The sequence below is a fragment of the Electrophorus electricus genome, chromosome 7, assembly GCF_041902795.1.
Source record: "Electrophorus electricus isolate QZ-2024a chromosome 7, ASM4190279v1, whole genome shotgun sequence".
NCBI lineage: Eukaryota > Metazoa > Chordata > Actinopteri > Gymnotiformes > Gymnotidae > Electrophorus > Electrophorus electricus.
Window position 1 is genome coordinate 16840001 of NC_137503.1, and position 13986 is coordinate 16853986.

A 13986-nucleotide genomic window follows, 5' to 3' on the forward strand; every position below is an offset into this window, starting at 1 on the left:
GCCACCTGAACTATAACAACTATCAGAGCTCTTGAACAGTCAACAAAAATAGAACATTGAACGTCTTCAACATTGATAGCAAAAATAGTGGTGATGGGAGATTGTTTATACATTATTAGAAGAAGTCAGTGAGTAGCTGCTGAATCTGCTGTGTTAGAAGATGATAACTGACTTGTTGTGCAGGAGTGGCACAGAAGCTGCCCTCAGGTACAGATAGGAACTATGTCCTCACCGGTCTTCATTGGTGATAGTGGTGCAGACAGGAAAAACAGAATCCTGGCTAGCATGAGCAAGATTTCATGAAGACACAGGGGCTGTATGCATGCAGAGATTATGTGGGATTATGTGGAACCAAGTGAACTGCTTTGAGGAGAGGGACTGGTGCTGTCGTCATGGCAACTGTGACATCAGTAGGATTATAACAAGGACTCCAGTTTGAACTTTCAAGACCTGTTTTTGGTCTATTCTGTTGAAATGCTCAATTTAACTCTTGCACATGTTTTAGCTAGTTTTCCAACATTAATTTGCATGTTTGTAGGTGTGTTGAGTTCAATTTTGTGTTGTTTGAGGTTTGGGTGTGTGTTTTTTTAACTCTAGACAGCCACTTCTCAGAATGCCTTATCCAAAATTCACTGAACCCTGCTATAACAATGTGGGCACACTGAGCCCTGCTATAACAATGTGGGCACACTGAGCCCTGCTGTAACAATGTGGGCACACTGAGCCCTGCTGTAACAGTGTGGGCACACTGAGCCCTGCTGTAACAGTGTGGGCACACTGAGCCCTGCTGTAACAGTGTGGGCACACTGAGCCCTGCTGTAACAGTGTGGGCACACTGAGCCCTGCTGTAACAGTGTGGGCACACTGAGCCCTGCTGTAACAGTGTGGGCACACTGAGCCCTGCTGTAACAGTGTGGGCACACTGAGCCCTGCTGTAACAGTGTGGGCACACTGAGCCCTGCTGTAACAGTGTGGGCACACTGAGCCCTGCTGTAACAGTGTGGGCACACTGAGCCCTGCTGTAACAGTGTGGGCACACTGAGCCCTGCTGTAACAGTGTGGGCACACCGAGCCCTGCTGTAACAGTGTGGGCACACCGAGCCCTGCTGTAACAGTGTGGGCACACCGAGCCCTGCTGTAACAGTGTGGGCACACCGAGCCCTACAGCATCTAGACACAAGCCATCCATCTTCAACTGAGAACCACACCAGACCACTGTGCTTTCTCCCTTTCCTCATATATACATAGTAGGCTTAGTCACCACAATACATTCTAGGTGGCTTGTGGCATGTATGTAGTGGTATAGGATAATGTCATGTGATGTGAATGGGTTGGGTCGTGTCTTTGGGTTACAATGTTACATCTTGCATACTTGTGTGCTCTTGTCAAATTAACAGTTTTGTGTGTGCGTGCGTGTGTGTGTGTGTGTGTGTGTGTGTGTGTGTGTGTGTGCGCGCACGCATGCGTTCATGCTCAATAGGACCAGTGCATTGTCAACAGACAGTCCTGGGCAAGTCAGAATGCACCTGGCACAGAGAACGGTACTTCTATGCCTCCACCACACCATGCCTACAGTGGACAAGGAGAAAGAACCAGAGCTCAGTCCGCATCAGGAAAGGTACATCTCTCTCTCTCTCTCTCCACACACACACACATAGAGTGACTCAAAGGCTAGATATAGCTACATGCACTGGACATCCTTGCTATTCTGTGTTTTAAGAATGTAAATTTTATTAATGATATTAAATGGTTTTGCGCTTGCTTTTCAAATCAAGTTTGTAGTTTAACGTCTGTGTGAGGTTTATTTTATCTCATGCTGTGTGCTGACTGGATGTCTGCTCTCTTCATAGCCACAGACAGCCAGAGAGCAGCTGGCGCTAGCATTGGGGAGCAGCCTGAACTCTGAGGCTCCCCGGACAAGTCGAGACTCTCTCCACTGCTCCAGTGGATATAGCACCCAGACAACGACACCATCCTGTTCCGAAGACACTATACCCTCACAGCATGGTGAGTGCACACACATGCATGAACCCCTCTTCAAATGCACGTCCCTGGAGTGTGTGTGTATTTTCTATCTTTGGATCATTGCTTATTACTAATAAGTAAACCACTTTTGTGATTGTATTTTCCTCTGCCCTCATCTTTGCTGGGGAGTGTGGTGCATGTCAAACACTGACATCACTCACTATGGGCAACAATCTGAAGATTATATATGGCAAAGTTTGACATGTTTTACGTGGGACAAAATATAGCAGACTCGCATCTCATACCAGATCGCTGTTAATGTGGCTCCGTGGGGTTTTTTTTTATACGAGTTAAATGCACTTTATTGTTTTTTTACAGCAGTAAAGAAAGAACCTCCTCTATATGGTAGGTTTCTTGCTGGTACTGTACAGATTGGATGTGATTTGATTTCTCATTCTGTTAATCATGAACTGTCAGACCTTTTCAAAAAGGCTCTGTTCAGTGAAGCAATACCATTGTACACAGTGCAATATATTGTGCCTGTGTGTGGGTGCATGTGTGCGTGCGTGTATGTGTGCATTAAGACATCTGTGGAGAGTTTCCATTGCGCATCCCAGAAAAGTCCACTCTTGCATGTTAAGCCCTTCAGTGTTGCCTTCGAGCTTGCCCCACATGTGACGTCTGATAAAAACCTTCTAAATACTGATCATACTGATAATGCTCTCCTCACTGCCTCCTCTTCCTCTGTCTTCCTTTCCTTTCAGATTATGACTACATCTCTCTTCACGGCGGAGACGATGCCTGCAGTCAGTTAGACTTCGACAAGTCCTGCACCGTCCCGCGCAACAGTGACCTTAGCCTGAACTACCGCAACCTCTTCCAGAGCAGACGGCCGGCGTCCACTGTCAGCCTGCTAGTCGACCCCGAGCCCCTGCCACGCCAGCCACATACGGCCACCATCCGCCGCAAACCCTCCAGCAAGCCCAGCGTGGCGCGGCGGGGCACCATCAGCGGTGGTGTGCCCATACCCATCTGCACACCACAGGTACTTTAGCCCGCCAGGCTACATGCACCGGCCTGTTCGCATGTAAGGTTTTGTGTGAGATTTGTCTGGGGTTGGATGATGATGATGATGATGATTATGATGATGTCTTGTTTTTTAAAGGGAGTTGCCAATGGGGGGGGGGCTTCTAGAAGAATGTAGCATATTCAGGCAGCTTAGATCAAATGACACATGATAAAACGCTAAGAAGGAATCAGAGGTCTGGCTTTTGGCACGTGTTTTATCCTGCTTTCAGCATAGAGATGACTGGCCAATGCGATGTTTATAAGATCATTTGTGGTGCTGTTTTCTTCAGCTAGGGTTGCAAGGGTTCTGCACTAAATCACAGAAGGGATCACTTAAAGGCCAGTTGCGAACCATGATGCTACCTCCAGATATTTCTTGTGAGGTTGTGTGAGAGAGTGAGATGTGGTGTGCTATAGTTTGGCATTGGTTTTGTCCCTGGCATGCATTTCAAGCTTTTCATAACTTCCATTACTCTGACCTGTTCAAAAGAACAGTATTTTTCTGCATCTTTGAGGTTAATGGTTCTTGGTGATTTTTAGAGGCAGGTCATTCAATGTTCTTTTGTCATGTTTGTGTTACTGTGCTTACTGCTGGCTATCTTCACTGGACTTTTAACATTGTTCTAGATTGTGTTCACCATCTTTTTGACACTGTTGCTAATATTGCAGTCTTGCCCCACCAATGTGTGCATGAAAGTTTGTGTGTCTGCATGTTCAGTAGTGGATGGTGCTCTGGGCACACATTTCCTAATGGACCTCCAACCATCCCTAGATAAAAGTTCTGCAATCGTATTATTTATTTCTGTGATAACACAAAATTAGAAAACCAACATCTATTTATTTCAGAGGCTTTTAGAGGGCCCATGCTATCCAAGGAAGTTAATAAGGTCCATCATTACCCGTGGTCCGACATCCCAGTCTACCAGCACCAAAATGCAAGGTCGAGCCCCTAAGTTACATTTGCCTTGCATATCTGAGGTCTTCAGGATATTTGGCACTTGGTTTGAAGCATTTAGTAGCAGTAAGAGCAAACGTAAAATGCCTCTTTTAGAAGATGAGTATAAATTTGTGACTACTGCTCCCATCTGGTGGAACAGTGGCTAAAAGCCATAGGCTTGTTGAGCCCAGTCACTTATGTCATATTCCCATTTTGGCTCATGTGGACTACTGTGTGGAACAGGAATGGGGTGACTCGGAACATTCTCCATGGTGACTGTGTCATTCAGTAAAAAGAGTAAAAAGTCTTGTTGCTAAAGGCCAGAGTAAAGGCTACAATCAGGCATCAAAGTTCTTTTATGTTTTCACAGTTAATATGACTAGAAGCAACTAACCAATTTAAAAATACTTAAGTTCAGCTAAAAATGTCTACACTTCCAAAGTGATATAACACACATATCCCAGAGTACCCTACAGTGGAAAAATTAACAATTGTATTGTACTTATGTTTATTTAATTTTTAAGTGTTTTAGTAAAATTGTGATTAATTGTAGGTTCTAAATAAAAGATAGCGTCTACATATATTATACCTACATAATTACAGTAACCCTAAATATTTATAATATTTTTCAATGGCATCTTGAACTCTAACCTGCTGTACTGGCTAGGATGTATTTTATGAGTGAATGACAAAGCGCTTTTGTAAGTCGCTCTGGATAAGAGCATTTGCTAAATGCTGTAAAATTACTGCATCTGACATCTTTAGTGTCACGTCATGTCCAAGGAGGCTGATCAGTTTAATTATGCAGAACGGAAATTATTCTGTACTTTTGTTGATTAGTTAGTCTTTTATGTTTTAATGTAACTTACGTTTTAAAAAAGCATATAATTTTAACGATAGAGTATCAGTATGCTCCATCTATGTTCTAGGTGCCCCTGAAGCCGTCTGTGTCCACAGTAGGCTTGGGTCCTGGCCGCAGTGAGCGTGAGGAGGCAGTAACTATGCCACCACCAGCCCAAACACCCCAGCCTCACGGCTCAGACTTGGCCCACGCCAGACACTCACTCTGCATCTCCACCCAGAGCCTGAGCGCAATGCCACCTCCTTACTATGCGATGTTCCCAGGGCCTCCACTAGGAGGCAACAGCGAGCAAAACTATCAAACGAGTAAGCAGCAGCAGCAGCAGAGACCGCATCACCAGTACGCCAGCCAGCAGCCTCAGCCGCCACCAAAACAGCCACAGTATCCACAGCAGCACAACCCTGCACACAAGCAGAACTACAGCCAACCACAGTATCAGCACCTGCCACAGCACAGACCGGCTCAGCACGCACAGCTCCTCAAGCAGCCCCACCCAGAGCGTCTGCACCACCAATTACAGCAGCAGCCAACGCAGCAGGAGGCCCACCGGCAGCATGAAGGATCCCAGCACACCACGGCACCACACAGCAGCTCTGGTAGGCCTACCCAAGGCACGCCTGCCAGAGTGGCCCCCGCCACCGCCGCCATCCCAGCCGGCGGCGGTGACATGCTGAGCATGATCCGCAGGGGCGTGAAGCTCCGCAGGACGCTTACCAACGATCGCTCAGCACCTCTAATCACTGCCAACTATCTCAACTGAGCGAACACTGCCTCATTGTGTCTTCTGGGCTAGGTTAACATTCTGTTTTCCTGTGTTTGGTACTGTTTGGTTTTAAGGGAGTTCAGCTACACTGTGCTAAAATAAGGGAACTTCATGGCAACGCCTCTTAATCAGTGCCATGTCCGTATGAATGTCCACGCTCAATAAATTAAAGATAATCTGTTTTTTTTTTGGGTGGGGGGGGGGGGGGGGGAGATAGACACACAGTGAGGATTGGAATTTAAGATTTATTAAAATTAATTCTTTATATATCTTCATTGAGCAAATGATGTTTCTTTCCTCAATCTTATTGTACGGTTATAGTGAGAAATAAAGTAAAATCTGAGTTTGTATATATTAGTGAACAATGGAAAGACTTTACTGTAATTTTTTGTTTGGTTGGTTGTTTTATTTGACTAAGTGAGTCTTGAGCATCTATTTTTGTATAGTTTTATCTGCAGGGTAATAGAACATGGCCTTGCTGCCTTTATCTGCCCAAAGACTACTTTAGATTATTAAACAAAAGTAGAGGGGTGGGGTGGGTGGGTGGGTGAAAGCAGCTGCTTTAATAACCGAAGAGCTGGAAAAGTGAACCGTTCTTCTCTTGCTTGTATCTGAACATATGAGGCATCCATGAAGCAGCACTGTGGCTTTTATCTGTGACCTTATTTGATTTGGAATAGTACAAATCATTTGACCATAATGGAAAGGCAAGTGACAGGACTCTTCATGAACATTTCTGTCAAAGTTAATTGCAACAAAAGTGTTTTGGGGGTTGTGGAAATACCTAAAATAGTTATAACCCATTGATATTTTTCTGTTTTCAAAGACTAGATACTGAATTGGGGATATGTTTTTCTGGAAAATGGTTATTTAAATAATTCTTGAGTTTGTCAGTATATATAATTTGTTTTCTGAAATAGTTTAGAGTTCTTTTTTGCTTTTTAAAAAGAGGCATTCAGGTTAATGCTATGAAATGTTAAAGTTATGAAATGCACAGAGCCAAGGACACCAATACAGAATTAGCAACTAGTCGTTTAGCTTTTACACTGGCAAGTAAGCCTGTTGTATGATTTAGAAATGTTTTATATTAGAGCAATATACATGTCCATGCGTTCTTGATACAATTATTATTCTTCAAAAGGACAACATAACTTTTGGTCTAGTTTGCTGTTGGTATTTGTGATTCCCCTTGAAATGGGCCAGTTGAAAAGCAAGTCTTCCCTTTGAGGTTGGCACCCACTAGACTTTATCAAATTGAACAACAATGGAGCAGGGCTGTAATTAAACCTCACACCCATGTACCGCTGCAAACACCAAGCTTCTTGAAATCTTTTAGAACGGAAAATCAGCAGTTCGTCACCCTCTCCTGATGGCATGCTTGAGAAACCTGCTGGACTGAATACTGACATCAAAGAACTATGGCAGGAATGTCCACATTGTGGTTTCATGGTGTTTTGTGGTTTTGAAATGTTGACTTGCTATGTTGTTCAGAATAATTATTTTTTCGTTTCCACTGTAGATTTAAGCGTTTGTATGTTTTTCTTCCCTGTTGTCCTTGGCATTTGAGGCAAAGTCTTTTATAAGATGTGCTGTAAAGAAACATGTTTTATGTCGTTCTTCTGCCAGCGTTCTTACATTTTAAGTTTTTGTTTAATACCAATTTACCTGCATTTCCTGAAAAATTGATTTGAAGTGAGAATGACTTTAGGGTTTTCTGTTTGGACTGGTTGCACTCATCGTAGTTCTACTTGCTTTGTTGGCCTCATTCACAAAAAATGCTCATGCGGGTTATCAGCTTTTGGACAAAATGTACATTGCCATGGCCATCACCCTACATTTGTCTAGCCACCATTTTTTGACATTGTGAGCCTTATATCAATGTAAAGCACTCTAGTGTTAGTAAAGCTGAAGACCATTCATGTCTATGGTCTAACTTGGGTCAGGGCCTAATTTGAAATTCCTGTCACATTCGTTAAAGCAAGCACAGGTCAAAGGACATTTGCATTGATTTGGCTGATTATCATCATATACATAACAAAGGATCCTCAGAAATAATGCTTTAAAATATGAGACATTTGGAAATTGATAGGCTTTTCATATAGCCTGATATAATTCTGTTGAGCAGTCTGGTTTGAGACACTTTTCTGTGAATATAGTCCATATTCTCACTTGGCAGCAGCTGGTGCCATGCTTCATTTAGTTTCCTGCTCTAACATGTTCATGAGATTGGAAAACCTGTGGACATAAACTTATAAAGTGATGTTTGTTGTTAATGTCTCACAGGGATGTTTGAGTTAATCTGTGTGCACGTCCTTATAGGGTAGGGCTTACACAATTTGCTTTTCTTTATCATATTCCACAGCGCTCTATCTCTTTTTATTTTTCTTTATTTTTCTTTCCCCCCACTCCCTGTAGGATTAGTTTGCAGCTACTGTAGGATTACCTTTCAGCTGTTGTGCTGTTGTCATACTGCTCATACTACACACTAACAGAAGCTAGACAGTCTTGAGTAATTCATTATATGCATTTATAAAAGCTGTTCTTTTGAACACCATTAAGCACCATGTGTTGAGGCAAGCTAAATCTTGAAGAAATGAGAGTCCAGGTCCTGTTTATACAAATCTTTATTTTAGGTAAATGGCAAAAGTCCTCTGTTCATATGGGATTTCTGAATGGATTCCTTTTATCAATTTCTTTTGAACAAAATGATGAGTGTTGGAAGCTGAGTCAGCTTCTTTCAGGGTGTGACCAGTGCACACAGTGGAATAAATGGAATGAAGTGAATGTGAGAAACTTTCCCTTCAGGGAGTTCTCACTTTCACAGAATTATGGAATGTGCAACTCAGTGTGGTAAAAGTAATGAACTAAAACAGCTTTCAGTTCATTTCCAACTCTACACTTCCTTTGCCCTGTAAGTAGCAATACATTAGTGTTGCCCTGCCCAAGCTTTTCCTCATATCTTATCCCATGTTCCTGGGTGCATCACGTTACAAGATGACTCATTAAAAATGCTGGTTTTGGATTCTCTTATTCTCTTAGAGTCCCATTTTGGATATTTGTATTGAAGACCAACATGCCACAGTGCTTGGACAGAAAGCTCCACAGTTCTTTTTGCCTGGTTGCTGTGTAAAAGAGTTGATCTCTGTGTTAGATATCTTCCTCTCTGTGCAATGCTGACTGTCTAATTGTCTGTGTAGTCAATGCTGAAGCCTTAAAAATGAAATGTGGGATTGGAAAATATAACATTGTTTGAAAAGAGAGTATATTGAATTATATGAGTCCCTTATTGAGTTACTTGATTCTGCTGAACTGCACTGTATGCGCTCTCTATTGTTCCAGTTATCTGAATTTAGTCCCCTTGCAATCTTGTGAAATTACCATGTTAGTTGACAATGTATTCACACTTCTTAGATGTATTACTTTTATCTTTATTCCTGAAATGCAGTATACTTTATTTGCTATACATCTGACAGGAAACCAACATCACATCTGTCTGTCATCAAATTATCTAAATCACATCTGAGTGACTCAAATGCATGAGAGATGATGTCAGAGAATCTGTTGTTTACTGTAGCTGGTTATTTAAAGCTATGACTCAGTCTGCATCATCCAGATTCTATTGGGAAGAGAGGAGATGAGTCATCATGACGAGGCATTTTATAGGTGCTGTGAGTCTGCCAATCCCATTAAACCGGTGATCTCATCTTCTCTAAATGCCATACAGTATTGCACCGCTATTTCACCGCTTTGGTCTCACTAGCCACAAACTGTTCTCATGAACACAAGAGGTCGCTGTACACTAGAAAATCCATTCTCCGTCATTTCCACTAGAACGACGCTGCTTCCTGTAGTGAAATTGCCATTTGGGGAGAATGGTTCTTTAGACTCGTCTCATTCAAGACAGATTCCTTCAGGTAATGTGTAGTTTATACGCGTAAACCTGCCGCTATTTCAAACTATGAGACACTTCAGAAAAATGTCAAAAAAAAAAAAAAAAAATATATATATATATATATATATATATATATATATATATATATTTTATTTTATTTTATTTTTTTTTAAACGCTAGCTGGTAATACCTCATTGTAGACGAGTGATGGTTAAAGCTAAATTATATTAATGTGGTCTTGAGTCATGTAATTAAGGGCAAATCTCAGCACTCACTTTTGTTACTACCTCTTTCCTTCAATTAGTTCACTCTTCCCTTGTTTGTTTGCCTCTGTATTCCATTTTTGGCTTCACCATTTGAGAAAACCTTTACCGAGTTTCTAAGAGGTAATGTTCTCAACAGAATCCCCTGAAACAGGGAGATTAGGTGGGTGTGGGGGTGCGTTTTACAGGGAGTGACTCAGTGTATTTCAATGCCAGACCTGCACTTGTGTACTGAGTCATTTCGAGTGTTACATTAGCCAGCACTACTGGCCCTGTGCCATGCAGTTTCCTAAGCCACAGAACATAACACTGGACGGATTTGATCGATGGATTGCTCCATGTGTGTGTGTGTGTGTGTGTTATCGTATTGTGTGCAGATTTGTGAAAGGGTTGTGAACCTATGTCTATGGTTTAACCATTACAAGGTCAGATACCAAATAAACGAGTTGAGGAAGGATCACCTCAGAATTGACAACATCTGTATGTATCTTTGGATGTCACATGCCAAAACTAGTACAATAATGATAATGTAGTCCAAACTATATAAGAGCCCTGTTGTTCCCTCCTAACAGTAACCATTATTCAATTATTCTGTCCTATTCAAAAACTCAAGTACAGTACTTGTAGTACACATTTGCATTACATGTGTGTTTTAAGATGTGTATATATTTTATATTACAATTTTGATTTAAGGTGTAGGTCCATCCTTGAAATTACTTTCTCTAAAGTCGCTTTCTTGTAAAGCAAACGGGTGAAAGATTTTTATATGATATTAAATTACACTATTTTTAAATATTGACAACAGAGTTTCCAATTTTTTGCTTTGTAGAAGGGTCAGTTACCATTACATATAAATCAATTGAGATATGTGAGGTGTTATGATGATATATGAGAGTTTCAATTTGGGGGAGTCTTCTGCCAATAGGCTTTCATGTATAGTATTTGGAGCAGAAAAAGGGCAGCTTGACATATCTATCGACTCAGTGCATGTGTGTGTGTACCTCTGATTTAAAAAGTTCCTGGTATCTTAAAATGTTTACTTTCATTCACTCTTTGCTCTCACTTTGTTCTTAAGTACTTAGTCTTGTTATAAAGTGGTCAGGGCTATTAGTACATAAAGCAGGTAAGTACAATTAAATGAACAGTGAGTTCAAAGGTTTAGTTAAGAGGACATCCTAACCCCTACAACATATTTGTGGTAAAACATTACAAACAAAGAAAGCTGGACTTCCTCAGTTAGCTCAACCTGTGCTCCTGCCAGGGTCACAGCCTCACTGTCAGCCATGTGACAGAACGATGGGACAACTTGCCATTCTTAGTTCTGGATGTGGACTAACTTGTGATGTTCACGTGGTCTGATTCAGTGTTGAGAAACAAATCAGTTGTTATTTTCATTGCAGTCTACAGTGTCTTATTGACAAGCTGGACTTTGTATCAGTTTGCAAATAGTAGTGGTTTGGTATTGGGAGGTATTTTACAGTGTCCTTTCCTCACATTGCAATAAAGTCCAGGACGAATGGTTTCAAAGATGTGGTTCAATGTGATAAAATGGATCATAAACGTTTTTAACTGAGTTTGGTCATTAACAAAGAGACACCAATTAGATTTTATGGCCAGTGTAATATGGTGGAGAAGGGGTGATTGTGAAGGAGTTAACATCCAGTATTCTGGGGGCCAGTGGCTGTTCCAAATTTTCTCAGGAAAAGGGATTTAAAAAAAGAAAACAAAAGCATTTCTTCACTGTGAGGTAGCTTTCCCGCCAAAAGACAGCTGGCCCTGTCTCCTGTAGCCGTGGAAACGGAAACATGTTGCTGCTGTTAGACACGTGAGTTACGAGGTCAGTGGGTGTGTCCTGAAAGCAGAGAACAACAGATTGTGTGTGTGTGTGTGGGTTGAAAACTGAGATAAATGAACACAGTGTACATGTGTGGATCCTGTGGTAGTGAAGTTTGGTTTGCCCCAAGAAGCATGTTCTACCACTGTCTCTTTCAGTTCTCCCAGGCTTCACTGAGGAACTTCACAACAGAGCACATCACATGCTTAAAGTACTTAATGACCTCTCATACAGTAGAAACATCGCCACTGGCCTTCCTTTACCACTAGGTGCTCCTGTAATATTGGTTAATAAGATACACTTATGAGAGCGCATGTGAGACCACTAATCCTCACAGCAAGACCTGGAAAGTACAGAGTCAACTTAGGACCAATAGTTCACTCAGTGGTCCAGAGACTATAGTCCAGGGACTGTAAAAGTTGTGTTGATCTAGGTCTGTTTTTTCCACTAGCAGCAAGCACATGTACTCTAAACCTCCAGAACACAAGCCCAGTTAAAAGCATATCAGTGTCAGTTCAGAGCATCACACTGAGGTCAACATATCTACCATGGTGCCTTTTTTAATAGCTCCACCCCATTTCCCAGTATATCCAGAGCATGCTGGTGTTACCTTTCAGAGGGAGGCAGCCGGAGAGCGTGTGGTTGTAGCTCTCTGTAGTAGCGTAGCCTCGATGACCTTTTGTTCCACACTCTACCGGCTGCGCGAGGGGAGCGAAAGCGCGCGAAGCAGCCAGCCAATGGCAGAGCAGCCTGCTGACTGGCAAAGGATTCCGGAACGGCGTGCACTTTCTGACAAAGGGAGGGTCTGTTCCCGCCAGCGCTGTGCAGAAGCTGGCACGTGGCCAAAAATGCATTCTTCAGAGAAACTCCTGCACTAGAGAGAGAAATGGTGGGAGCGGTGAGGGGAGGGGGGAATGAGGAAGGAGATCAGCAAGTGTTAACTGTTGCTATTACTGTAGAGCTTATACTCTCCAGCTTTCGTTGCAGTCACATGGGCGCTTGGCTTCAGGCTGGGAGGGACCATCTCTCTCTTGCTGTCGGCTGCAGTGATCGCATCTCAGTACCAGTACAAGTTTAGATCTACAGATTCTGAACAGAAATCTTTCAAATTGGATCTGTACCAGTTGTTACCCAATTGATAGGCCATGATGCTATTTTCCTTCTCAAAACCACACTTATGCTGCCTAATGTGACTCTGTATGAGTGTGGTTTTGGAGAAGGCTTTAACCACTTTCTGGTTGGAAGCAGCTGCATGAGAAGAGCTACAATATTGGCCATCTTAGCGGGCCAATCACAAGGAGCGTGTCCTGTGGTCATTACAGTTCCATGTGCTGCATTTCCACATGAGAACATGAGAGGGCCCATTTCCTTGAAAAAGACATAAGAACCCCCCCTCCACACACACACCCTTATCACAGTGTTGCTTCACGTGTTTATGTTCGTCTTCATGGTCCCTCCCTCTCAATCCCTATTTGCACACCCACCCCTTTTCTCAGTGGCTGAGCATGTGAGTGTTCCCAGGTGTGTGTTTACCATGCACCCTGGAGCAAGAGGCCTCTCTTTTTCCTTCACAGTCTACTGCTTTCTCACTCTCTCTCACTCTCCTTCACGCTCTCCCCCTCAGGGGCCAAGGTAGAATACAGTAGAATGCAACATGGTCAGACAACACATGAACTCTGAAAGTTGCTTCTCTGAAGTCCTGGAGACAGAATTCCCCCAGTTTTTGTTTCCCAGGGGGCTCAGACACAGTCAGAATGATACTTGCTGTTAGTGCAGGAGCAATGCAACTCAGTATCAAAAAGGAGGAACTGAGGTTAACTACTGATATGATCTGTGATTGAATAGTAGTGTTCTGGTATGACTGAGGTGATTCAAGTAGGTTGCTGCGTGTCAGTATAGGCATTGGTGCCTTGATCTGTTACACACACATACGTTACTTATACTTGCGTGTGTGTGTGTGTTGGTCCATTTACGTTATCTAGCAGGTTATTCAGTGTCTGTTCAAATGTTCTATTGGGTTCAAGTGAAGCAGCTGCCACTACCCTTAAGTAACTGTATGTATATTTGGGGATGTGTATGTGTGTGTCCTGATGTGGCTCCAGGCTCAAGCTCAGTGTTGTGATGGGGGAAGGGAGTTTGTTACCAGGAAGCACCGTTAGTCAAATTCCCCCGTCACCCTCTCAGGGCTTGCAATGTGTGCAGTTCACCGAGGGGAGGAGAGGTCCTTACCCGACACACACACACAATTTCCTCTATCCTAGACTCTGTGGAAGAATTACCACTGCTCAGGCTATATGTCTCTGTATATCTTATGTCACTTTTTCCTTAACTTTTCCTTCAGTCAGGGATGGAATATTCTTTTAGGCTCATCTTCTGTTTGGTTGCTTACCTTTTTAAAGAAA

The 13986-nt window shown here is 42.6% G+C and overlaps 1 protein-coding gene across 5 annotated transcripts in view; it reads left to right on the forward strand.

Moving 5' to 3' along the window:
• Window positions 1-8858, forward strand: part of mtss1 (MTSS I-BAR domain containing 1) — a 45736-nt gene extending 36878 nt beyond the window's left edge. For 3 of the 5 annotated variants that reach the window (XM_081716993.1, XM_081716996.1, XM_081716995.1), the window contains 5 exons: window positions 1481-1618; window positions 1851-2007; window positions 2344-2370; window positions 2730-3010; window positions 4900-8858. In XM_081716993.1, coding sequence (XP_081573119.1) covers window positions 1481-1618; window positions 1851-2007; window positions 2344-2370; window positions 2730-3010; window positions 4900-5592 — 1296 coding nt within the window. In that variant the 3' untranslated portion in view covers window positions 5593-8858. The remainder of the gene's footprint in view (window positions 1-1480; window positions 1619-1850; window positions 2008-2343; window positions 2371-2729; window positions 3011-4899) is intronic. The other 2 variants (XM_081716994.1, XM_081716997.1) reach the window with 1 other exon arrangement.
• The last annotated feature ends 5128 nt before the right edge of the window (window positions 8859-13986 follow it).